We start from the raw sequence: 27,184 nt of genomic DNA on the forward strand, positions 1-27,184 counted from the left end.
TTTGAGAACACTGTCCAACCATCTCATCCTCTGTCATCCCCTTCTCCTTGTGCCCTCAATCTTTCCCAGCATCAGGGTCTTTTCCAGGGAGTCTTCTCTTCTCATGAGGTGGCCAAAGTATTGGATCCTCAGCTTCAGGATCTGTCCTTCCAGTGAGCACTCATGACTAATTTCCTTCAGAATGGATAGGTTTGATCTTCTTGCAGTCCATGGGACTCTCAAGAGTCTCCTCCAGCACCATAATTCAGAAGCATCAATCCTTCGGCGATCAGCCTTCTTTATGGTCCAGCTCTCACTTCTATACATCACTACTGGGAAAACCATAGCTTTAACTATATGGACCTTTGTTGGCAAGGTGATGTCTCTGCTTTTTAAGATGCTGTCTAGGTTTGTCATTGCTTTTCTCCCAAGAAGCAGGCGTCTTTTAATTTCGTGACTGCTGTCACCATCTGCAGTGATCAAGGAGCCCAAGAAAGTAAAATCTCTCACTGCCTCCATTTCTTCCCCTTCTATTTGCCAGGAGGTGTTGGGACCAGTGGCCATGATCTTGGTTTTTTTGATGTTGAGCTTCAGACCAAATTTTGCGCTCTCCTCTTTCACCCTCATTAAAAGGTTCTTTAATTCCTCCTCACTTTCTGCCATCAAGGTTGTGTCATGAGCATATCTGGGGTTGTTGATATTTCTTCCGGCAATCTTAATTCCGGTTTGGGATTCATCCAGTCCAGCCTTTCGCATGATGAATTCTGCATATAAGTTAAATAAGCAGGGAGATAGTATAGTATAGTATAATCTTCACCTTTCCTGTTTAAATGTATCAAATCCACTACCAGTCTGATGTTATCTGCAGCTTGTCTCATCTTTATAAACCCTGTTTGGTCATTTTTAATAATAGTTGATCTTGCTCTTTGCAGTCTATTTGCCAATATCCTCATTCAGATTTTTGTATGAATGTTTATCAAAGAAATTGGGTGATAGTTGGCACATTGCGTTAGGTCCTTGCCAGGCTTTGGAATAACAGTAATATAAGCCTGGTTAAATAGTGTTGAGCTGATTCCTTCTCTAAAGATCTCATCATATAACTGATATCTTGATCTCCTGTCACTTAGTTAATATGTTTTATACCATTCCACTGGAAAGCAGTCTAGCCCAGGTGCTTTACCATTTGCCATTTTCCCCTAATCCTGGCTTCTGATATTGGAGACATCGATAGTTGTTTTAGTGTGTTTTCTAGCCCTGGTAGTTTTACTTATAAGAATCTTTGTGTTTTATCCAGGAATGTCAAGAGCAAATTGTTTCTAGCTGAACAGGAACCCATTGCCTTTGGGGCTTTGTGTGTGTGTGGTTTTTTTTTTTTAGGAGAAGAAACCCGTTTCTCACTTTGAAATGTTGCTTACTGCAGCTATCCTTAGATTAAATCTAAATTTTCTCATCACTTATTCCCTTTGCGGGTGTTATGGCTATCCTTTTTATTGCTTCTGCTCAGTACGTCTTAGAGCCTTGCTTGGTTGCTCTGAATCATCTTGAGCTGCTCTGCTTTGAAATTTATCGGTCTCCACTAGGGACGAAGCCCTTGTCATCTCCACTCCCCACTTCCCTCCCCAATTCATAGTCTTTCAAGATGAGGCTGAAATATTGTATTCCGTCAGCAAGTTGCTTCAAGGAGGAAGAGTAAGTTCACTAGTATGCTAAATAGGGATATCCTAAGGCAATTTGTACAAGATGAACATTCAGCTCTTTCCAAGTAAATGAGCACTCGGGTTTTACAGCTTCCCGGTGGACTCTGTGAGCTAGGCATTCAGCTCAGGGCTCAGAAGTTTAAATAACTGATTTGTGTAGTAGCATGATACTTCTTGGCTTTGAGTATTTTAGACATACTAGCAGTATGCCCAGAAAATCTGAGTGGCGGGACGGGCATCGAGCATCACATGGGAAGGAAGGAGGCAGGTCTGCCTGCCTGCCTCTCTAGCATTTTCACACACCTCGTGCTCAGCTCAGCTCAGCTCAGTGGAACCTTATGCAGGAGAACTTCCCATCAACTCTTCCTGCCTCTCTGAATGGCATTTGAAATCCTGAGCCTGAAACATTTGCCCAATCTTACCTCTGTCTCGCCAGAGTGGTGCATGCTCTGGTGATCTCCTGCTTGGACTACTGCAATGCCACTCTGGGTGGCTCCCAACAGAATATTACCGGTAAAAACACAATAAAGCATCAAACATTAAAAACTTCCCTAAACAGGGCTGCCTTCAGATGTCTTCTAAAAGTCGGATAGTTGTTTATTTCCTTGACATCTGGTGGGAGGGTGTTCCACAGGGCGAGCGCCACTACCGAGAAGGCCCTGTAACTTCACTTCTCTCAGGGAAGGAACCACCAGAAGGCCCTCGGAGCTGGACCTCAGTGTCCAGGATGAACGATGGGGGTAGAGACGCTCCTTCAGGTATACTGGACAAGTGAGAAGTGCAGTTTTTTTGTGTCACTTTGGGAAAATGTGAAGAACTCTCACAGATCGAAGAATAAAGGAATTGACTTCCAAACCAGAAGGTGGCCTGTGTCATGGGCATTTCTGCAGAACATACCAATCTGACCTGTTAAAAGTACAGGCTTCTATTTGAAGTTGCAACTTGGCAAGGCTGATTATACTCATCTACTGTATGTATGAATGGTTTTACTGGGGAGGGGGCGGAATCAATGATTCAGAGAAAAAGGTTCAGGTGCATAGCTGTCAAGTTCTCCCTTTTTTAAAAGGGAAATTCCCTTATGCTGAATAGGCTTCCTCGCGAGAAAAGGGAAAACTTGACAGCTATGTAATCTGGTGCATTTCTCATCTTCTTCTTTTTTTATGGCTTGTCTAGACAAATCTAAATCTTATGCATGTTTACTCAGATGTAAGTCCCAGCAAGTTCAGTGGGGTTTATTCCCTAATAAGAGGGATTGCAATCTTATTATATGCAACACTGTAGAATGTGAAATTGGGAATGTGAAATTGGGAGGTTGAGAAATTTGTTCCCAAAGAATGCAGCTGCTCCTAAGCTGCACCTGGCCTAGCCTTCTCCCAAACCTGTCAGTTTTTACTGCAGCAGCAGCTGACTTTATTTACCGTAATTTATTCAAGATTATTTCTTAGCATTGGGAAGTCATGGTACAGCATCATTCCCAGGGGCATTCTTGGAGTGGTAGGTGGCAGCCACACACAAAAATCTTAAAATGTAGCCACCCCACCAAAGTCCCTTAATGCTCATACACCTTTGAGGAGACTGAGTGTTCTTGCAAAGATGGGGATATTTCAGATACTTTTCATGTTCTCCCACATGCCAGATTTGAGAAATGCTATTCCTTCCTTTGGGTTCAGTGTATCTGTTTTGAGTGTGTGTTTTACATGTTTAATATTTCTCCCTGTGCCTCTACTCATTGTTTTGCTGTATAGTGTTAAAATATGACAATTGCTTGATTTTTTTCAATTTTAGGAGGTTCAGATACAGATAGAGGAATTAAAAAAGAAATATGAGAATGATATAAGACAGCTACAAAAGGAAAAAGAAGCAATAAATGGAAAGCTAGAAGACTGTTCTCTGGAGGTGTGTAAAGCATAAATCCATCTGTGATCATGGAAGCCGTTTTAGTTTTTCTTCCTACCTGAAAAACTCCTGATGGGATTCACAAGCTTCAACTTATTCTTCAGGAAGGACATCACAAGACTATAGCCTGAAAATATGGACTATGCTGATTGTCATTTAAATAGGGGCCTCATTTGTAGAATGAGTTGGTTCCTGTAATAGTACTAGCAACTCTGTGCAGTATATGATCCAGAGAAAAGTGGTTTGCTATCTCCAAGGCATCATCTGCCCAGTATATTTTAAAACTTTATGGCTGGGAAGTTTTATTTCTTGCTGTTAAAATGATCAGAGGTACAAAACTGTGACCGTTTATCTCCCATGAAGGTTGGAGAACAATCCTGGAAAATGAATTGCATTTGTCACCAATTCTCAGCCCAATCATAAGTGAATTCCATGCAAAAGTCAAATTTCATATTGTTTTCTGCTTGTGGCAGCCAAGCCTTGACACTAACAGAGCATGCATCAGGGAGAAGATGAGTAGGGGAGGGGAGATAAGGGGAGGAGAGATAAGGGGACCCAGGTGGCGCTGTGGGTTAAACCACTGATTGCTGATCAGAAGGTCGGCGGTTCGAATCCCTGTGATGGGGTGAGCTCCCGTTGCTTGGTCCCAGCTCCTGCCAACCTAGCAGTTCGAAAGCACATCAAAATGCAAGTAGATAAATAAGTACTGCTACAGTGGGAAGGTAAACGGCGTTTCCGTGTGCTGCTCTGGTTCGGCAGAAGTGGCTTTGTCATGCTGGCCACATGACCCAGAAGCTGTACCCCGGCTCCCTCGGCCAATAATGCGAGATGAGCACGCAACCCCAGAGCATAGCTGCCAAGTTATCCCTTTTTTAAAGGGATTTTCCCTTATGCTGAATAGGCTTCCTCGCGAGAAAAGGGAAAACTTGGCAGCTATGCCCCAGAGTCGGTCATGTCTGGACCTAGTGGTCAGGGGTCCCTTTACCTTTACCTTTATCCCATGGTTTATTGACTGGGCAACAAGGGGACAGGAGGATATGCTTTTACCAGCCCAAATTTTGGCTTCACACCTAATGTGTATGTTCACTATTTCAGGCTGCAGTCCTATTTAGCTGGCAGTAAGCCCCATCAAAATCAGTAGGCCTTACTTCTGAGTAGAGATGGTTAGGATTCCACTATAAAAAGCATCCTCTTGCAGGTTTAGGATTATATCAGATAAGCAGATGTTGCATCAGTGATGTCCCCCATGTTATGTGCCTTTTTTAATCTTGCTAATTTAGGTTTTAAGGCTAGAGAATTTCATCAGGCAAAACCGAGACACCCCCAAATATGCAGAATTTCTTAAATCTCATGCCAGAAAAACCCAAGAGCGGCAACAGGAGGTAAGGGGTGGACATTGTTGTTATGTTGTATTACAATTAAGTGTTTTAAATTTGTTGTTAGCCGCCCTGAGCCTGGGTTTCTGAACTGGGAAGGGTGGGGTATACATAAAAAAATATTGTTGTTGTTGGTGGTGGTGGTCATTAAAGGGCCAAGCCAGCTTTTTCTGACTCCATATTGTAAATTGCTTCCATACTAGAGGCTGTTAGCATTTCCACAGTATTGCTTTCTGTAATTAATAAGAATCAAAATAGAGGTTCCACACAGTACGAATTTGGCAATACATTATCCTGCAGTGCTCTTACTATGGCAAAGATTCTTGCATAATCATCACTCACACATTAATTCTATAAGGTCTATGGCAACTTCAGTTACAAGTTTATGGTTTGCAAGTTCAGCCTGTTTTTTTCCGCATTCCTGTTGATTCCAACAAGGGGATTAATTGTCACCTGAGTACCCTCTTGGGGTAATTAAATGTCAGCTTCTGTTTCCTTTTGCAAAGGAGGGAGAAGCTGTAATTAATGACTTCTCTTGCTGTGTGTGTGAAATAACACTGCTTTGGTATTCAGAAAGCAAAGGAAGATAGGTAGATTCTTCAGTCTGGTTGGATTGTACTTATCAGCACCATTTCATTGCCAGGTTGGAACTTGGAGACTAGTTGCTTTATCAATAACAAACTGCTAAATAAGGCTCTGCACCTATGGCTCCAGGTTGTAGTTTTAAACTGATAACATGATTTAGTGGTAGAGTTTATCTTCAGGTTGTATCCTGGCAACCTTAGGTTCTTCCACATGGCATTTACTGTGGACTTGGTACTTCTCGTCCATGAAAGTTTTGTGCAGCATCTATTCTAGCTGATGCCATCTCATATTCTCTTCCCCCTCCCTGTTAATCCAAATGTGCAATTTCCATCATTGTTTTTACCTTCTGGATTTCTGCAGAAACCGTAGCCATTGAAGAAGTGAGGAAATAATATGGAATGGCATTTTGATAAGGACAATGACATGCTGACACTGGGCAAATCTTGTGTGTGTGAGCAGCCATGAATCAACAGTAAACTGCTGTGTGGAAGCTCCCTGAGGAGAAAGAAGTTGTCTCTGGGAGACCTAGCAGTGCCTACAGAGGTGGCTGGTGGGATTGTTGCCTTTCATCGCATCCTGTTAGAGCCATTAGATTGAAATATTTGCCTTTGGAAAAGCACAGTTTGCACAAATTCGTGTCATTTCTATGGGAAGCCATAGCTTTTTGGCACCGCAACCCAAAAGCAGGGTACGATTCAAGTTATGAGAGAGAACAGCATAAGCAATGAAGAATTCGCCATTCTTTCAAATGTCACAACTGGAATGGCCACTACAGAGCATATAGGAAAGTGTGCATTTTGCTGAGAGTGTGACTCCCAGCTGAGAGCAGTGAAATGGAACAGGCTTAGTTTCTTCCTCCAGCATGAAGCAGCATGCTCTCAGCAATGCAGTTATCACTTAGGCACAACTGTAAACTAAAAATAACTTCCTTGCCTGTGTAAGGCACATTTTGGCCCAACCCCCAAATTTAGCCTATGTGGAATAGACATAAATGTTACAGCTAAAGTTGTTATAATTCAGGTCATTTTTTTAATACCCAGTCACTCTTGCTGATAATTTGCCAGATACTTGCTTAATACAATGCAACTTTCCAAAAGAAGGTCCATTATTCTAATAAGTGAAGGGGAAACTCGCTGCAGGGGGGTGAAAAGGTGAAATAAGAGTTTACAGTTCCAGCTAAGTTGTAATGCCACTTTTCTTTGGCAAACCATGCTTAAAGTAGCTCCCAGGCATAGCAACATTTCAGGATAATTCACTTTAACTATTGCAAGGCAGAGGAATAATCCAGCGTGTGTTTGCAATTTGGTCTCTGGTTCCTCTGCCCCTTCAAAATCCAGCTTGCACTTCTGGGAGTTCTCAGTCCACATACTGTTTAAGCCCGCCTTGTAGAATTTTAAGCATAACCTTGCTGGCATGTGAAATAAGCGCAATTGTGCGGTAGTTGGAGCATTCGGGAAGGAGATACAGAAGTATAATCAGTTGTACCAACAGGCTAAAAAACTCTTTCTATCCGTGGGCTCTTAAGCTGCTGAACGGAGAATAATATAGTGCAACTGACTTTGGGGTTTGGTGTGTTGTGCGACAAGCACACAGTGCAATGAAATTAAGTGTTTTGGGGGGGCTCAGTTAATTTCATTGTACACAGGTTGTACATTGACAATAAAGGTATTATTATTATTACTAGTCTCATTCAGCCCGTTAAGAAAACGGGCGCTAGAGGTGCGACGGGGCCGCGGCCTTCCCTCCCTTTCTGCGCTCGGCCGTGGGGCGCGCCGAGAACACAATTAAACAAAGCGCTCTCCCGTCGTGTCCCGCGGCCGAGCGCAGAGAGGGAGGTAAGGCCGCGGCCCCGCCGCTCCTCCCACAGGCCAGGTAGGGTTATCAGGAGGAGGCGGCAGCGGACCAAGATGGTGGCATTGGGCTCCGGGGCTGCGGCCCGTGGCGGAGCCGGACCGGGCTCCCGCCGCGGCGGCCCCGGAGCCCGATGCCGCCATCTTGGTCCGCCGCCGCAGGGGAACAGGAGGCAGAGGGTTGAGGGGCGGAGAGAGTGTGTGCGTGTGTACGTCCCGCTTCTTCGTCCAGTCCCTGTGTCCGTGGGGCACATGCGCATTAGCGCGGACACAGGGACACAGGGAATCTGGACGCAGAGACACAAGGACTTTATTATATAGGATTATTATTATTATTATTATTATTATTATTATTATTAGGCACAGGTAGACAGTGGTCCACCAGACAGATATTTCCTGCCCAGCTCTCACACAGACAGACACAGACACAAATGTTTGTGTAGGCCCTCTATTACCTCTAGTCAAGCAGGCTTTGCAAGTTTTTGAAACCATTTAAAAACCTGTGAAGTCAGTTTAGCAGAGACAAAAGTGAAATGAGTAAACCCACCACAGGCAACTATTTCTCTAACACTGCCTGCCTCCAGGCTTAGCTAGACTTGCTCAATTAATTTGTACCCGGCTAATTTGATCTTTCTGTTGGCATTCAGAGTATTTTCACTCATTGATTCCTCCCCTGGTACCTTCTTAACCTACAAAAGCACAACTGGAGTTCAGATGCTCAGTTGTCTCCATAAATGTTTTATTTGCAGGATCTGAGATGAAAGGATTTCCCCCTTTAAATGAGGGAAATGTGAACTGTTAATCCCTAACATTTTCCTTTAAAGTTATTCTGTGCAACTTCCGCTGACTTCATTATTAGAGCTCAGGAGGAGGAGAGGCCCGCGGGGGTGCATTAACATTTATGTGCTTCACACCTACACACACACAGGAGGGTAACAACTATCAGCAGCTAACTAGGCTAATTTTGAAAGGAAATAAGCACCCCTGCCTCTCTGGATTTGTTTGTTTTTCTCTTGCCTGATCAGAACTGGGACTGCCGGTGAAAAGGAAATACCATCTTTCCTTTCCTTTATTTGTTTCATTGCTTTATTTATACATGCAGCTTATTTCTATATCGTCTTTTGCACAGTGGCTCCAAACAGGGGAAGAAAAAAAAATGCTGGGCAGGGATTAATAATAATAATAATAATAATAATAATAATAATAATAAAATTTACAGTGGTACCTTGGTTTATGAACACAATTGGTTCCGGAAGTCTGTTCATAAACTGAAGCGTTCATAAACTGAAGCGAACTTTCCCACTGAAAGTAATGGAAAGTGGATTAATCCGTTCCAGACGGGTCCACGGAGTACTCAACCTGAAGCGTACTTAACCCGAAGCATGGGTGTAATTGGTTCCGGATGTCTGCTCATAAACTGAAGCGTTCATAAACTGAAGCCAACTTTCCCATTGAAAGTAATGGAAAGTGAATTAATCCGTTCCAGACGGTCCACAGAGTACTTAAACTGAAGCGTTCATAAACTGAAGCGAACTTTCCCACTGAAAGTAATGGAAAGTGGATTAATCCGTTCCAGACGGGTCCGCGGAGTACTCAACCTGAAGCGTACTTAACCCGAAGCATGGGTGTAATTGGTTCCGGATGTCTGCTCATAAACTGAAGCGTTCATAAACTGAAGCCAACTTTCCCATTGAAAGTAATGGAAAGTGAATTAATCCATTCCAGATGGGTCCGCGACGTTCGTAACCTGAAAATTCGTAAACTGAGGTGTTCGTAAACCGAGGTTCCACTGTATTATTGATACCCCGCCCATCTGGCTGGGTTTCCTCAGCCACTCTGGGCGGCTTCCAACAGAACATTAAAATACAATAATCTATTAAACATTAAAAGTTTCCCTAAACAGGGCTGCCTTCAGATGCCTTCTAAAAGTCAGGTGGTTGTTTATTTCCTTGACATCTGATGGGTGGGCGTTCCACAGGGTGGGCGCCACTACTGAGAAGGCCCTCTGTCTGCTTCCCTGTAACCTCGCTTCTCACAGGGAGGGAACCGCCAGAAGGCCCTCGACGCTGGACCTCAGTGTCCGGGCTGAACGATGGGGCTTCAGGTATAGAGTCAGGCAGTTCCTTAGTTGATCCCAAGTTGATTAGGGCTTTAAATGCTGAACCCAGAGACTTGAACTGTCCATGGTAGCTTATTGGCAACCAATGCAGCTCCCACAGCTGAGGTGTTCTTGGGTGTCGGTGGGTCCCTGGTCAAGATCCTGGGTCGCTGCATTCGGCACCAGCTGCAGCTGCCAGATTAAGCCCAAGAATCCAGTTTTGAAATTACCAATTTCAGGACTGCAGTAGCCAAGCTCTCACAGCCTAATAATAGCCATTGCTGTTTTAGCAACTGAAAGTTGGTGGGAGGCACTTTGAGCCACAGAGTCCACCTGAACCTCAGTCAACAGTGATAGATCCAGGAGTACCCTCAGACTACTGGAGATGTCCAAATGAGCATGTTTTATTGGTGTATTAAATTCTATTTTATGGATATTGACTGGTTTTATTGCTGTAAGCCACCTGATTGTATTTTATGAAACAGCAGGTTATAGGTTTTCAAATAAATAAATCACAGTGGCTTGAATAACCTTGCTTAGTCTGGGAAATTTAGCCGAGACCAATAGTAATATGCTTGCTATGGATGTCTGGCAACAATCTCACTGCTGTTGCAATTATAATATTTATGAACAAGTGAATAAAAGTTTTATGGTAATAGCATACCAATATAGACTGTCAGAGTGCTGTCAGTGGCTCACGGCTAGTTGCCCAGAGAAGTATAAAGACAAGGAAAAGTTTCTTACGGTCCTTTTTTATTTCAATATTATAGGGAGAGGCTATAGAACCCAGCCTCTTAGATAATGGCGTTGTCCTGAGTGACTCTCCACCCCGTCTCTCCCACATCCTCATTCCTCATTCTTTTCTTCTTCTTATATAAATATTTTTTATTAATTTTTTCATTAATAATACTCCAATGAATGCAATGCCAAATCATGCCACATCATAATACAAATAATATAGCCAATTATACATTCCAAATGACTTCCCACGTTCTGGCCAGTCGGAGAAAATTTCTGTTTCTAGTTCCTGCTTTTTCTCTAGTCTCCACCCCCACTGTTCAGCCCGGACACTGAGATCCAGCGCAGAGGGCCTTCTGGCGGTTCCCTCATTGCGAGAAGTGAGATTACAGGGAACCAGACAGGGGGCCTTCTCGGTAGCAGCACCCGCCCTGTGGAACACCCTTCCATCAGATGTCAAGGAAATAAGCAGCTATCCTAATTTTAAAAGACATCTGAAGGCAGCCCTGTTTAGGGAAGCTTTTAATATTTAATGCTGTATTGTTTTAATATTCAATTGGGAGCCACCCAGAGTGGCTGGGAAGACTCAGCCAGATGGGCGGGGTATAAATAATAAATTATTATTATTATATAAGGAAACCACATTTGACTGTCAACCCGTGTGTGTGTGTGTGTATCTGACAAGTCAGTTCGTTGCAGTCATTTTTATTCTGGTCTGTGGTGTGTCAGGGAGAGGAGAACACAGATCAAAGAAAGATCAAGAGAATTGAGCCGTGGAGACTCATACGACAGAACCCTGAGGTATTTATGCTCAAGGGCTGCGTTGATTTCTTCCCCACCACCCCTAAAACCCATCCAAGGGGTGTGGCAAAAAGCTTCCACATGTCACAAAGTTGAGGCAAATGGGAGGAAAGGGATTGCCCTACCTAATCAACAGTCAGCAGGCTGGGGAAATGTGGCACTTCCATTTCTAGGTGGCCACAATGCCTTTGAAACGTCAACCTAGTACTCTGAGAATATTCCCCCTCCCTACATACATTCTGAGAGGGAAAATGGTAATGGGGGGAGGGTGTGTATTGATGAGGGAGGGAACGATTTATTACACTGCATTTGAAAAACTTGGGAGAGAAGGCTTAGTATGAAGTATAACATCATAACGGAAGCTTTATCTTGGCATTCATTGTTTAGTCCCAGGACGCATCTGTGAAACAGAAAGACATCTCCAAACAGCATAAAGAGAGAGCAAAAGGCAGGGAACAGCCAGCAGCTCCTGGTGCCAAAAATGAAGAGAAGCCAAGGTATTTGGGGGGGGGGGCAGTCCTAATCCACCCTAAAGGCTGTAACCTTCAAGTCTGGTAATTATTGTGTCGGAAGGTACTGATATTCTTTTCATAATGCAACAAACGCTCTTTCTTCAAGGTTGGACTCTGGAGGTGCACCAAAAACAGAAGTCAGGCATTCCCTTGCCGGTTTCCAGAAGGAGAAAGCCAAAGAAATGCAAGCTTTGCAAGAGGAATGGTACTACCAAAAGACAGAATTGCAAGCTCAAGTACAGTGGCGAATTCTGTATTGATATTTCATGACAAATGCATTCCTTTGAGCAGCAGGCCAGCTACATATGTCAAACTCAGCCCAGTGCATATAGAAATGACAGTACAGTGGTACCTCTACTTACGAATTTAATGCGTTCCGAACGCACATTCATAAGTCGAAAAAATGTGTAAGTCGAATCCCATAGGAATGCATTGGGAGAGAAAATCCGTAAGTCGAAGCAACCCTATCTAAAAATTCATAAGTAGAAAAAATCCTATCTAAACCAAATCCAAGATGGTGGACGGAGCTCCATTCGTAGGTAGAAACATTCGTGAGTCGAGTCATTCGTAAGTAGAGGTACCACTGTAAACCTCAGCCATGGGATCGAAAGCCCTGTGCCTTCAGCCGCGCTATAATTGTGTCACACATAGAAGTCTGCCTCTACAAGTTAAAGAAAGGATCCTTGTCAGATCTGAGGTCAGCTGCAAATGACGACTCCTAAGCTTTCAGCTGAGAACTTACCTCCAGAGCTTTTGCAAGGACAAAAATTGGAATGAGATCGAATACATTGTCCCAAGCTCCTTGTAGAATAGGCAGGATCCATGGAGCATAAGAACATGGCAGGCACCTCTCCATTTTGGCTACGAGAGGATGCTCCAAGCAGAAGATCTCTTTTGCTCATGGAGAGAAACTTTCAGGTTAACTTGGCTTCATTGCTATGTGGAGAGTTGAACACAGATGGAAAAGGGGATGTGTTTTATTGGAGGTCAGGGAGTTTGAAAACACAGATAGGCATAAGAACTGAGAATTTAGATGCTATAAATAAAGCTTAGCTGACTTTCATCAGAATACTTCATTGGGAGCATAGGAATGACAGTAAAAAAAAACCCCACCATTATTTCTTAAAACTGCTTTTTGACCCAGACATCAGTTGGGGCAACAGGCTATGCAATCCCAGTGACCAACAGTAATTTATTCCAAGCAGCTAGTTTTCACTGGCTTGAAGTCAGCTATAGGTTATGTTGAATTAAAGTCATGTAAGCAACAATCCAATTTTATCTGTAAAATAACACACTGGTATTAAACACAGGCCCATGTACAACAGGCCTCTTGCCATGGGTTCCTCAGCCTATGGAACCAAGCTGTCCATGGAAAACTTTGTGAGTGCTGGCTTATTTGGAAGGGATGGTTCCGTCTCCTCTGGCTAAAAACATTAATCATCATCACTCGTTTGTTTGTGCCAAACAAAGTTGCTCAAGGAGTAGCAGAGCCTAGGAAAAGAAGCAGCATGGAAGGCACATTCCATCTTACCTGGTACCTGCCCTGCCCACCAGGAAATGAGAGATCTGCAATGACAGAGGATTCTGATGGGCGAAGTGGCGCATCCCGCTTTGCTGCCTGAGGCAAATTGGGAACATGCTGCTCCTGCCCTGCCACTACCTAAGTCTCCCTTACCTGGGCTGCATGGTGGCACTCACGAAATGATGACAGCGATGGGTTTCAGTGAGATCTCGCGAGGTTCCGGCAAGATCTTGCCAGAAGCCAGGGCTGCTGCCACTTCTTTCTACCGGTGGAGGCAACCGAGTCGGCAGGGCACCCATGGGGGAGCCACTGTTTGGGTTACTGCTGCCTGAGGCAGCTGCTTCATCCCACCTCATGGGTGGGTCAGCCCTGCTAAGGGGACTTCCAAGGAGAGAAGCAACACACAGCGTGGTCTGGTAGACCCAGCAGTCTGGGAGCACACTTTGCTCAAATGGAAAAGCCAGGCCAGAACGTGCCGCTTCAAGAATTTACAGACCTCTCTCGGCTTACAGTCTTGTGCCTGCCAGCCTACTTTAGAATGAATGGATGAGTCTGGATAAAATCAGAAGGTTGCCCCTCCCCCCTGACTTAGAGTAACAAGAATCTCCCACAGGGTTTCTTGAAGACCTTGAGCACAATCCTGAGAAAGCTCAATGTACAGTCATACCTCGGGTTACAGCTGCTTCTGGTTGCGTCTTTTCAGATTGCGCTCAGCGCCAAACCCAGAAGTACCGGAACGGGTTACTTCTGGATTTCGGCGTGCACACATGTGCAGAAGCACTAAATTGCTCTTTGCGTATGCACAGAAAGGCCGAATTGCAGCCTGCGCATGCGCAGACATGGGTTGCGAACACTGTGGGTTGCGAATGTGCTTCCCGCAAGGATCAACGTTTGCAACCCGAGTGTCCACTGTACTTTGTTGCCATTAAAATTACATCTGAAATAGTTACTTGTTGGAATCATGCTCGAAGCATGCTCCAGTTTTTGCAAGCCAAGCAGGGATTTCTGATCTTGCTGCTGGTGGTTTAAAATCTGATGTAAGATTGGTAGAAGCAAGTAAGTCTAGCTTACCTGAGAATACATTTTCAAAGAATAATAAAGGATATTTTCCTTTGAATAAGTTATTCTTGAAAGGGCTTGTGATGTTAGGTAACTGCTGTGGTTAATGACTATGTCCTGTTGGATTCTAATATTTGAAGGTTGCACAGCTGAAGCAAGCTTTAGAGCAGCAAGCAAATGCTTTCAGGGAAGCCCTTGAAGAACAGGAGCTACTGTCCAGTAAGGAGAGAGAAAAGCTTCTGCAAGATCTTCAGGACACCATTAAGCAAAGCCAAGATATTAAAATGCAGCTGGAGGTGTCTCACCAAAGAGCCATAAATCTCCTGGAGAAAAGCAAAAATCAAGAGCTGGAGGTTAGATTTGTACGGGCAGTGCTGATTTATTTACGTTAATTCTGAGCCTTAACCATTGAGGATCAAAGTCACAGCAGATAAATGTTCACCCAGCTTCTGGGCATGGCAGTTGTGTTCTTGGATAGAGATGGGCATGAAAGCGAGCAACATACATAAAAGAATTTAGCTCTGAGAGATTTGGATGGTTTACTGTGTATTCCTTTACGTGTCTACTCAGAATGCTGTGGAAATCACTGGGGCTTGCTCTCAAGTAAATGGATGGAGGATTGCAGCTTTATTGATCTTTCCTGGTTTCTCCAGACCAATTTCCTCCTAACTAACCAGTGCAAGAAAAGGCTAATGGTTGGGTCTGATCTTAACCACGATTAAAAGGCTGAGAGGTCTGCGGAGCAAATCTCCTCTCAGCAACTCGAGATTTAATCAATGGCATCAAATCAAATCCATCTGACTCCCTCCAAATCGAGGGCTATAAGACTATTAATCTGAAAACAGAAATCCACAACTGTTACAGAAGACAGCCGTGTTGGTCTGAGTCGAAGCAAAATAGAAAAAAATTCCTTCAGTAGCACCTTAAAGACCAACTAAGTTTTTATTTTGGTATGAGCTTTCGTGTGCATGCACACTTCTTCAGATACACTAGAAACAGAAGTGTCAGAATAAGGGTCATATAAGGGTCTGGCACTTCTGTTTCTAGTGTATCTGAAGAAGTGTGCATGCACACGAAAGCTCATACCAAAATAAAAACTTAGTTGGTCTTTAAGGTGCTACTGAAGGAATTTTTTTCTATGTTACAGAAGAGTAAACTAGAACAGACTTGGGTTATTTGGGTAAACTTGAGAACCAAAAGGATTGAGCCAACAGAGTTCAAATTTAAACATTCCCTCGCTAAAAATCAGTCAACACTTCCACTTACAAACAGGAGTTTCAGGCTTGAATTTTTCCTTGTTTGCAGGAAGCAGAGGAGTCCTGGAAGCAGAAATATAATGACGGCTTCAATATCCAACAGCAGTCGCACAGCCTAGAAATGCAGGCATTGGAAGAGAAGGCAAGAGAAGAGTTGGAGAGCAAACTTGAGAGGATACAGAAGCCACAGTCACTGCTGATAGGTAGAACATTAAACACGTGTCCCTTTAGTAATGACTAGGGCACTTGGCAATTATTCACTCAATTGTTTCCCTTGGGTTGTATTCAACTAAGTTTTACTCAGAGTAGACCCACTGAAATTAATGGACTTAACTAATGAAACCTGCCCATGATGGTACCTGATCCATGGAAAGCTGCCACTTCCACCTATTGCCACGTGGAAGGTTTGGCTCTCTACCATGCTAGGAAGCATCCATTTCCCCACTTCTTCTTAACACATAATAGTTGCCAAAGTTTCAATGCGGAAATTGTTGGAAGTGGCTGCTTACTACGGATCAAGTAGCACCATGGGCAGGTTTTTCACACAATGTGTTCAAGTGGTTGTGAGAATAGGCCCCAGAATGATTCTCTGATGAAGCTGCTGCTGTTGTTTTAAATGCCAGTTGTATGTGAATAATAGCTACAACTATGCAAGTAAATAAATTGTCAATGTTATGAGTCGAAATTTGGGGTGGGGTCCTTCCCCCCCCCCTTTTACAAAATCTTCTGTCCATGCAGAAAAGCCCTCTTCTCCATTTCAGCCGCCTTTCGGGGCCACGAGAACAAGAATGCAAACACATTGCCTCCTTTTGCAAGTGGCAACCACCACTTTCAGGAGCGGGTCTGCAGTGTGATGTACGGCAGGCAGATTATCTCCCTGTTGGCAAGAGAGGGAGGGATGACAGTTAGACAGCAAACAAGTATTCCCCTGACCTCAGGGAAGCCCATTGACTTTGAAGAAAAGGCTTATCCTCCAAAGGGCAGCTTTTGTTTAGTAGAATTAGTAATAATAATAATAATAATAAAAACAACAACAACAACAATAATAATAAGTGCAGCCCTAATATAATTGTCCTGATGCAGAAAGAGAGATCTATGTGCAGAAACAAGCTTCACTCAACCAGCATCGATACAGAGGTGTGTTTGGATGCACATATCCATCTGGGTTCACTAAACTGAGCCACGTGTTCCTGCATTGCAAGGGGTTGGACTAGATGACCCTCGGGATTCCTTCCAACCCTCCAATTCTATGGTTCTATGTACACATGCACATGTGTACATCACATCGTTCTCTGCTTCTTTGATGTCCATTTAGTACTTACTACCAAAGGTACCCCTGACCATTAGGTCCAGTCACGGACGACTTTGAGTTGCGGCACTCATCTCGCTTTACTGGCCGAGGGAGCCGGCTTTTGACCACAAACAGCTTCTGGGTCATGTGGCCAGCATGACTAAGCCGCTTCTGGCCAACCAGAGCAGCGCACGGAAACGCCTTTTACCTTCCTGCCGGAGCATTACCTATTCATCTACTTGCACTTTGACGTGCTTTTGAACTGCTAGGTTGGCAGGAGCAGGGACCGAGCAATGGGAGCTCACCCCGTCACGGGGATTCGAACCGGCGACCTTCCGATCAGCAGGCCCTAGGCTCTGTGGTTTAGACCACAGCGCCACCCGCATCCCACTACTTACTAGGATACTGGTACGTAAAAGCTTCTCCCTGTTTCAGAAGAACTTCCCTGCATTCCTTCACATGTTTGCGTTTGTTTCTAGAATCTCTGAGAAGAGAGCTGTCTGAGCAACAGATAAAAAATAAAGAAAAGGACGAACTCCAAGAGGAACTAAAGGCTATGATGACTGCGAAGAGGCAGCAGGCAAGCTTCTTATTTCTCTACTATTGACCAGATGCCACAAACAAACTAATCTTGATCAGTTGCAACGAATCTTGTTTAAGATTTTATATGGCTTCTACTGTTTTTTTGGGAACAGAGTTCTCAGTTCAAAAGCCCATCAGTGTACTTTATATTTACTATATATTATAATAAACTTGCCACTATTGACAGTACTTTGGAATTCTATCCACATGGGCTTGTGTTAAATTTTACACCAGTCACCCAAATTCTGCATCGAGAGCAGAATTCTCTAGCCTATATACTCATTGATTCATTCATTCAGCCTTTATTGGCATAGGTTAGACAATAAAATCATAAAAAACCATCCATAAAACCTTGGTAATTCAGACATATTATAGCCTGTATACATTATGCAACTGAAACAAATTTGTGGGATCTCTTTTGCTATTTTACATAGCGCTTTTGTTGGGTATTTGGGCATAGCCAGCACCATGGAGAGCAGGGGGCAAATCTCCCCCAAAATGCTTGCCTTCTCTTTCACCCCCATTGCTGGGCTCCTGTCATTAACATATACTGTCATATTTCTTAACATGTGGCACACATATCACCCCCAAGAAGTATACTTTGCCCCTTATGTGCTCCCCTAGATTTCCCCCCTTGGTGCTCCGTGTGAGAGAGTCAACAAGCCATAGAGAACGCTAAGCCCTAGAAACTGCATGGGTTTTGCCAGCCATTGCCTGCAGCCACATTTTCAGGCCTGACCATCACATCCATAAGGGCTAACCGTCTGCCTTTTTGCTAAATGAAAGCTCAAATTCTCAGGAATCGGACTCCTGTGTCCATTGCCACACCCTTTTCTGCCCTGCCATGGAATCATTGAATATACCCGATAATTTAAAGCAGGGGTAGCCATCGTGGTGCCCACTGTATGTTTGTCAGCTACAACTCCCATCATTATGACCAGTGGTCAGGGATGATAGCAGATGTTGACCAACAACATAATGTAGAGGACACCTCTGATTTAGAGAAGCAAGCTCTGGCATGGGAGCATTTCATACAGCTTGCATGTTGAATAGGCATGTGCAGCTATTTTCTGTGACTCAGCAAAAGACCCCCAAAACAGAACTTCATCCTTTTCTGCATTTTCTAAATGGAATGTTATCGCCCACATCCATAATGTGCAAGCGTCAGTTTTTGCTATTTTTCTTAGGAAGAAAATTGCCAGAATCAGATGAAGTCTCTTAAAGAGGAACTGGAAAAATGTCGGCATGAAAATTCTGGGCTCAAAAAGGAGAATGTCCTCCTTAAGGACACAATGGAGCTGCTGACTGTAGATGTGGAACTACAGAAACAAACATCTGCACAGCTTCAAGACAAGGAGAGCCAGCAGAGAAGGTTTACCACTGATATTTTGCTGCTTTCACCTTAGGGCCCAACCCATTCTTCCTGGTCTTCGCCCAGCATAAAAGCCTGGGGACCCCAAAACGCCGCCCCCTTGCCCTACTGGTGGTAGCACGCCTCAATTCAGGTGTCGGGGGAAACAGACGCCCTGTGTCCGATGGCTGTCTCAGCTCCTCCTCCCCTAGCTCTCCCTTAGAGCGGTGCAAGGGCTCTGTAGCATACGACAGCCCTCTCTCCACTCCGCTTACTTCCTCATTCCTCTCCTCTGACTCGCTACTGGTGCTGACGCTGGGTGATGAGCTGGTGAAAATGATGGGTGGGGGCTCTCTGTAAGGAGACCCCCTGACATTGTCCAATTAGAAAATTCACTTCTCCCACACCAGGGAGATTGACAAGCCCCGGTGCAGAGACTTGTCCTGGGTGAGGGAGAGAATATTATGGAACGCCCTCCATCAGATGTCAAAGAAATAAACAACTATCTGACGGTTAGAAGACATCTGAAAGCAGCCCTATTTAGGGAAGTTTTTAATGACTGATGTTTTAATGTATTTTTAATCTCCTGTTGGAAGCCGCCCAGAGTGGCTGGGGAAACCCACAGCCAGTGTGACTGCAGCAGTAGAGAAGCATTGCTGAGCTAATGCTCAGTGCCCCTTCTCCAAATGAAGAGCCTTCCCCCCCACACACACACAATGTGCTACTGCCTGAGCATTTCATTGCATAGTTTAGCTGTGAAATGAAATGTCAGTCATACTTCAAGAAATCTCACTTGATCTATGGAATGTTTCATATTTCATTTTCAAGCCACTACAGCATGTTTAACAATTGTGTCCTCGATATTTATTTTTTAATTATACGTTTTGATGTCACCATTTAAGGTTATTGGAAGAGGACCTTAAAATCAAACATAAAAGGGAAATGGACGCCTTGAAACAAGAACACCACCAGGAGATTCAAAGCATGATGTCTGATTTCAGCAGTTCACAAGGCCTCCTTCATGAGAAGATTGTCTCCTTGGAAAATGAGTATGTGGCTCTACGTGCATAAGTGTGCAATGTGTGTCGGACTAGTGAAGGTGTTAATGTATGGTGATTTTTGATAAATATATGACTTTCTGTTTGCGTTCTGCGATCTTCCTCAAGTGCTTTTCACCCTGTAATTGACACAGACTTAAAGAATTAGAAGAGAGGGAGCGAAAGAGGGAACCTAGGCTAGAAGACCTACATCTTATAGGCTGCCTGCGGGATAAATTACATGAAAAAGAAGACATGATCAAGGAATTAATGGTGAGATTTTATCCAGAAAATACTCATAGTGCATGCTATAAAGGCTGTGAGGAAAGGTATTACTTTGGATATGTTTTCCCTTCCTTTCCATAACAACTTTACATTACTTTGAATGCCCTACTTGCAAACAACCCAGCAATCCTAATTTTTTAAGAGTTATATGGGGAAGTGAGAGGGAGGAATCCCCACAGGTGTTAAAAACTCAAATAAGCTGCTTATTTCATATTCACCCATTATTTTTTCCATCTTCAGAATTTCACGTGGGTACTGCCCATTGGAAGGACAATAGGTAGGACCCGGCCAAAGGTGAGCACTTTCCAAGTCCTCTTGATTTCAGTGGAAGCATTGAAGCAGTTCCTGACATCTTTCACATTGAAATCAAGGGCCCTTAAGGGTTGACCTTTGGCTGGGCCACAGCCCAACCAACCTCAAACTTCAGCACGTTGATATTCCATAGCGATCAAGATGAAAGAGTTTGGAAAGATTTTCCACTTTCAGAATAACATTATTTCCACCTTCCCCACCCCCGACTTAATTATATTAATTTCAGGCACGAGCCATCCTCCTATAGGAAGAATTAACAAAGGGCTCATCTGATCCCATTTTGAGCCATCCCACCCCATTGCATGTGCAGTGTACACTTCCCGTATACCCAACCACCCAGTTGCCTCCTTCTTCAGTCCAGAAGTTACTCTTGCCCAAAAGAATCATGGAAAAGGGAGGGAAGGAGAGAGGGAATAGATCTCCTCTGTTAACCCCGTGCAACAGGCCCAGCTATGTACTTGAAGACAGTAATCTATGCTCCTCAATTTTCCATTCAACACCCGGCTCTGTATTTCTGTTATCAATTTGCCCCACTCTCATTCAGGATCAATCATTTCAGACTGTGTTCATTTTTCAGTTCAGACTTCTTCAGGGGTTTTTGATTTAAGCGCTCTAAAATAATATTCAAGCTGATGATCTATAACCAGCACGTGTTTTTTTCTGTGACAGGATGGAAGCAAACTTCAACATTCACTTTTGCCCAGTACAGAACCATATCGCAACCGGTCCTTTTCTTTTAACACAAACCCTACTACGTGTTTGACTCCTATTGCAAAGGTAATTCAAACAATTTAACAAGGACAAAAGTCTTATTACAAATGATTAAATACCTAGATAATATTAAAGGCCATGGGTGGTACTTTCCCTTGAAATCAACAGACAATGAGTTTGAGTAGCATTGGATATTAATTGCATAGAGCTGCAGCCAACTGCCTGTTTTCTGAGCACATCTCTCTTTCCTTTCACGGAGTGCAAGATTGGGTGCAACCGATAGTTATGGATTGTGTGGCAATGTCCCTCCTTCCCGTGTAATAAAGACACAACATGCGGTAAATAAGTTTAATTGGGTGGTTAAGGCCACAACTTTATTGATTACGAACGTTGAGCGGAATTGGCTTAGGCGTTGGAACCTATCAGACTATATCCGACTCCAACCCGTGTGTTGGAGCCCGTGAGAAGTTAACCACCAGTAAGGAGCCCAGTGATGTACATCTACCGGAACTCCTCCTGTGGCCACCGAAGGGGCGTGCCCTACGGCCCTGGCATCTCCAGGCTCAGGACCAAGCCGGAATCCTTTAACGGAATTACTTCTCCAACTCGTTTGCTCCGGCGAACAGGGGGTAAAAGAGGCAGAGTTCCCGCCTGCAGGGAGCTTTAAACTCAAAGCCCCTGCCCCCGACCGACCTGATTGGTCGGTCCAGGTGTGATGCAGGCGGGAACCTTCCATCGTGCAGGGGCTGAGCTGGCAGCCCCTGCGCAATGGTTCAGTCGGGAAGCCCACAACCCCACCTCCGGAGCAAGCGCGGAAGTGGCTTTCACTGCCATATTTTGCTATGCTGTATGCCTGATGCCAGACAATAAAGAATGATACACATTGCAGGTTGTTAGTAAATGAAGTTTTACTCTGAGTAGAGCCATTGACGTTAATGGACCTAAGTTAACTTTGCGTGCAACTCATTAAGTTTATTTTACATTATCTGATTCTCTGGGGCTTTCAAACTCCCTACCTTCAGGCTTCTGTCTCCATATTGGTGAAACCAATAAATACTGTCAGCTGGGAAGTCCCCAGGTCCAATCTTCCCTCAGCCATGAACTCATGAGGTAGTCTTTGGCAAGCTTCCCAGCCTTAATCTCACATCTGCTGTATGGGGAATGATAAAACTGACCTACTTTCTTGGGCTGTTTTAAATATTGCTGAAGAACATATGTGCCTTGAACGTTATTACATTCCGAGCAGTGAAGTTGGGTTTGGGGAGAGGGCACAATGTATTTTAATAATACTCAATGACAAGAAAGCATAAGGTACAAGGAAACAAGGGCTGGCTCTGAAGACAGTTCAGAAACTTCAGCTAGTGCAGAATTCAGCAGCCAGGTTGCTCACCAGAGCAAGACGGTTTAGGCATATTACACTGATCCTGGTCCATCTGCACTGTCTACCAATTCGTTTCTGGGCCCAGTTTAAAGTGCTGGTTTTGACCTATAAAGCCTTAAACAGCTCAGGTCCGCAATACCTCAAGGACTGCCTCTTTCCATATGAACCTACCGAACCCTGAGATCTTCCGAGATCCTCCTTCCTGTGCCTCCTCCTTGAGAGGTCCGGAGGGTGGCAGCACGAGAACGGGCCTTCTCTGCAGTGGCTCCCCGCCTGTGAAATGCTCTCCCCAGGGAAGTTTGCCTGGCGCCTTCATTATACACTTTAGGTGCCAGGCAAAAACATTCTTTTTTAACCAGGCCTTTGGTTGACTTGATTGACATCCTATGCCCTTTTAAAATGTGTTGGGTTTTTTTGGGGGGGGGTGTTATTGGGTGGTTGTTTTTATTTTGCTTATGTATTTTGTGGTTTTATATTTTAATTTTATTCTGCGAACTGCCCTGAGACCTCTGGGTATAGGGTGGTATATAAATCCATTAGTTAATAAATATTAATAATAATGAGATATGCAATTCTGTTCTCCTCATAAAGCAGCAGAAGAAAATGAATGAAGCTCCCAGCCGCATTGTCAGCGTTCCGAATTTAGCTTCCTATGCGAAAAGCTTTCTGAGTGGTGACTTGAGGCCTAAGAGAAATCCACCTCAGATTACAAAATCTACAAGTTTGGATCAGAATCCTGGCTGTGTCAGAGTGTGCTATCCATCAGTACAAGCCTTGGAGACCAAGCCAGCCCCAAGGTAAGTAATCAGTCTGTACTTATGGGGAGAAAGCTGTCATCCTATATAATGAAGCTACAATCCTATACCATTCCTCCTGGAAATAAAGCCCTATTGAACCCATTGGTATTTACTTCTGAGTCACTACTGTTCATTTAACCAAAGTTTCTTAGACTTCATCAATAACAAAACATCATTCTGATCTGTTTGGCAGTGGAACAAACTCCCTCGGGAGGCTGTGGACTCTCCATCCTTGGAGGTTTTTAAGCAGAGGTTGGATGGCCATCTGTCATAGATGCTTTTGCTGAGATTCCTGCATCGCAGGGGGTTGGACTAGATGACCCTTGGGTCCCTTCCAACTCTAAGATTCTGTGAGCTCTAAAATGAGTCGTGTGGACAAGATCAAAAATGTTACTCCTGGTAAAATGAGTTCAGCAGTGCCTAGAATCTGTTGCTAAATACCAAGTGGAGCTCCATAATTTTGGGGAAGAATAAAAACAATGATCAGAGAATAAACAGGAATAAAGGAAACAAAAGTCACTAAATTTGTCAGCTTGTTTAGAAAGACATGTTTCCCAGCAAAATAGGCTTGTTTAGCACCAGTTTAATGGCTACAGTCCCCAAGCCATGCAAGGTTTGAGTGAGTGTTGGGAATTTGGGTCTTTCTCACCATAACAACTTCCTAGAGACTGACCTTTTTGGGTGTTTTGTATTATGTGACATATATGGAGAACGTAACAAGAGGTACGACTGTACTTACACCCATAGATTTCAGGAAGTGTTTACTTCCGAGTTTCGCCGCGCATACATGCGCAGAAGTGCTCTGTGCACTTTGCGCATGCGCAGAAGCAGCACTCTAATTGCTGACTTTTTGGGGTGTAAACGGCACCCCAGAACGGATCGAGTCCGTAACTAGAGGTACCACTGTATAAACGAGTGTAACTCAGATAGCAACCTTAAGACCTGTGTAAATAGCAGTATCTTTAACAAATTGGATGTAGCAAGATTACAACCTATGAAATATTTCATTTGGAAACCATTGATGGTGATCAAGATAATTCCTGCTATAAGATTTTTCTGACAGGGATAGTGGTTTGATGTGGCAGAATTTTTTTTCTTAGCTCCCGCTGTATGGACAGATATATTACATATTTTGAGAATACAAAATTCAAATAAAGAAGTCAGTGAGTAAGAAGTTGCTGACAGAAAACAGATTATATTAAACCTGCTTTAATAAAACCTCACCTCTGCATTTCTTGCGTCATTTTTGAAGACAAGCTGAATATTCAGAGTACCTTCCTCATTTCACAGGATTTGCTCTTTGGAATATTTCAACATACGGTAGCTTGAACATCAAGCCAAAGCTTACCCAGCGACGCTGGACTGCTTTGTGGAATATCTTGAGTTGCCAAACCCTTGTTACAGTCCATGTTTATACATGTATTTTGCCTTTCGATTGTATGGTCCCTAAAGTAGCTTACAAGATTCAACAATATTGTGTCGGTGTCCATTAAAAAAAATCACCCCCACCCCCACATGCAACCCAGCAGCCCACCCTTAGCCCTCTTGTCAAGAAATGTGCACTTCCTTTTGGATTCTGCAGTCCCAGGGCAACTGGCAGTTAGGGGTAGAGCGTTATTTTGGAATAGAGGGAAGAATCTTGCCTCCTGCAGCCATTTCTTCTTCCACTCATGATTGTGGCCAGGACTCAAAATGCAAACATTACACAGGCAACATTACACAGAAATGCCAATGACAGTTATTGCTACCTCTGATTACTTGCATTTTCCAACTCATTTTTTTTTACTCATATTCACTCATATCTTTATTTATATTTTTTTCCTTCAGGCTGCAAAGTAATGAAACATCAGAACCCAAAGATGCTCAGAAACCGGACCCTCGCCATCAGGAGTGGTTTACAAAATACTTCTCTTTCTGAGAGAAACTACTTATAGAATATCCTACACTGATAGTACTGTTGATGTTAAATATTTATATAGTGCTTTGCAGAATAAGATAAGCAAGGTAACACAAGGACCATAAACTCTGAGGTTTGTTAAGTGAGAGAACCATTACATTTGATTTGACACAGCAGGAAATTAACATGATTTTTAAAAAAAAACATATGGTTGAAACATTACCATAAATAAATAAGTACTTTTTATATGGATGACCAATCTTCATGTATATACAGTGGTACCTCGGTTTATGAACACAATTGGTTCCGGAAGTCTGTTCATAAACTGAAGCGTTCATAAACTGAAGCGAACTTTCCCATTGAAAGTAATGGAAAGTGGATTAGTCTGTTCCAGACGGTCCACGGAGTACTTAAACTGAAGCGTTCATAAACTGAAGCGAACTTTCCCATTGAAAGTAATGGAAAGTGGATTAATCCATTCCAGACGGGTCCACGGAGTACTCAACCTGAAGCGTACTTAACCCGAAGCATGGGTGTAATTGGTTCCAGAAGTCTGTTCATAAACTGAAGCGAACTTTCCCATTGAAAGTAATGGAAAGTGAATTAATCCGTTCCAGATGGGTCCGCGGTGTTCGTAAACCGAAAATTCATAAACCGAGGTGTTCATAAACCGAGGTTCCACTGTACTATTTTATTTATGTTAATTTAAGACCCCTCTTAATATTTTATTTCTAATCAGCTTCAGTTCAATAGGATTACCAGAGCAGTTTATAAAAGAATTACACTAAAACACTTAGGTAGCACAGTAAACAAAGAGAGCAACGTAGGACAAAAAGTTTAATTATATGTATTTGCTTTTGTACCAAATGCACGGTGAAAGAGAAAAGTGTGCTTTTGGTGACAGCAGACTTCAGTTTCTAGCCTGATGGGGTTGGTTTTTTTAGCTCCATATTCATTCCAGTCTGAAATAGCAGGGGTATCCTATTCCAAAGAATGTTCTTCTGCTCCGTTAAGAATTGAGGACAGTGCCACAAATGCAGCGTAGCCTACCAGGGTCACGACGCTGGAAACTTAATGTTACCCTACTTCATACCTCAAAGAGACAGAAGCCCTATCCCAGCGGTGTAGCTAGCCGCTCGGGGGCCCAGGAGGCGGCGGGGAGACAAAAGCCAAGCCCCACACTGCCATTTCGAGCAGCTTGGAGCCTGCAGGTGCCCAAGCCCACCGCTTCATTCCTAGGAAAGATGTGTGGCTCCGACACACTGCAGGCCAGGCCCCCGCGGTAAGTGTCCCCCCCCCCCAGCTACACCTCTGTATTATCCCTTTTACAATGTAGTCAACTGGCTACGGCAGTTATTTATTTAAAAGAACCACCAGACTCTTGGTAATGAGGCACTTCTTTCAGGCATTACTGCCTACGCGCATCAATCTGTCAGAGGCCTAAATATTAAATCCATTTGAAAAGAAACACCTTGATTTCGCACAAACGGTGCTTGAATATTGCTGTGTCTATTAAGTCAAGGTCAGCAAGCCCCCATATGGAAAAAGCTTGTGCTCCTCATTTTATATGCTTGCTTTAATTTTTTTTAAAAAACGATTGTCTTCTACCCACCCTGATACCATGTAATAAACTGCTTCTGAAAACATCTTTGTGCCTAAAGCAGTTTGCCAGAAAGCTGAGCAACACAAGTATCTGTATCATAAGAATGTATGAAGGTTCCAGTTGGATCAGGCCAAAGGCCCACCCACCAACAGCTTTATGGTTCTTTGGATGCCAATATTTCCTGGTGCATCTGTGCCCCGTACTGAAAGATTACAAAACATGTTTTTATTCGGTTAGGAAATAGTGTCCTTCTATTGTCTTTACCTTAACATCAAATCAAGCTAACTTCAGAACATCTGCATTATTTGGATTGTCACATTTAAATACATATACCATAAAAGCCAAGTGTTAGTGTTCAAACTGTTCAGTTTTGAAGAAGCAAATTCAAGAACACCTATAATTTCAGCCAGCAATGTCAATATACTATGTCAGATTACCAAACCCATTTGGAACCAGAATCTTTAGGAAATGTCTGAAGCGAAACAGTGTACTTGAAAGAAAGCCAAACAATTTTCTGAATAAAGTAAGCCGAGGGTGCTTTGTATATATAAAACAAACTTACTGTTAC

The 27,184-nt window shown here is 43.5% G+C and overlaps 1 protein-coding gene across 6 annotated transcripts in view; it reads left to right on the forward strand.

The window, feature by feature from the left end:
- Positions 1–27,082, forward strand: part of FAM184B (family with sequence similarity 184 member B) — a 64,217-nt gene extending 37,135 nt beyond the window's left edge. For 4 of the 6 annotated variants that reach the window (XM_060278977.1, XM_060278973.1, XM_060278975.1 and 1 more), the window contains 13 exons: positions 3,462–3,572; positions 4,853–4,954; positions 11,408–11,517; positions 11,639–11,768; positions 14,254–14,466; positions 15,419–15,572; positions 17,140–17,240; positions 18,430–18,614; positions 19,496–19,642; positions 19,786–19,903; positions 20,897–21,004; positions 22,911–23,116; positions 24,944–27,082. In XM_060278977.1, the coding sequence (XP_060134960.1) occupies positions 3,462–3,572; positions 4,853–4,954; positions 11,408–11,517; positions 11,639–11,768; positions 14,254–14,466; positions 15,419–15,572; positions 17,140–17,240; positions 18,430–18,614; positions 19,496–19,642; positions 19,786–19,903; positions 20,897–21,004; positions 22,911–23,116; positions 24,944–25,034 (1,776 nt within the window). In that variant the 3' untranslated portion in view covers positions 25,035–27,082. The remainder of the gene's footprint in view (positions 1–3,461; positions 3,573–4,852; positions 4,955–11,407; positions 11,518–11,638; positions 11,769–14,253; positions 14,467–15,418; positions 15,573–17,139; positions 17,241–18,429; positions 18,615–19,495; positions 19,643–19,785; positions 19,904–20,896; positions 21,005–22,910; positions 23,117–24,943) is intronic. The other 2 variants (XM_060278974.1, XM_060278978.1) reach the window with 2 other exon arrangements.
- Positions 27,083–27,184: the final 102 nt, after the last annotated feature.

This window comes from Zootoca vivipara, chromosome 9 (genome assembly GCF_963506605.1).
Source record: "Zootoca vivipara chromosome 9, rZooViv1.1, whole genome shotgun sequence".
Classification (NCBI taxonomy): domain Eukaryota; kingdom Metazoa; phylum Chordata; class Lepidosauria; order Squamata; family Lacertidae; genus Zootoca; species Zootoca vivipara.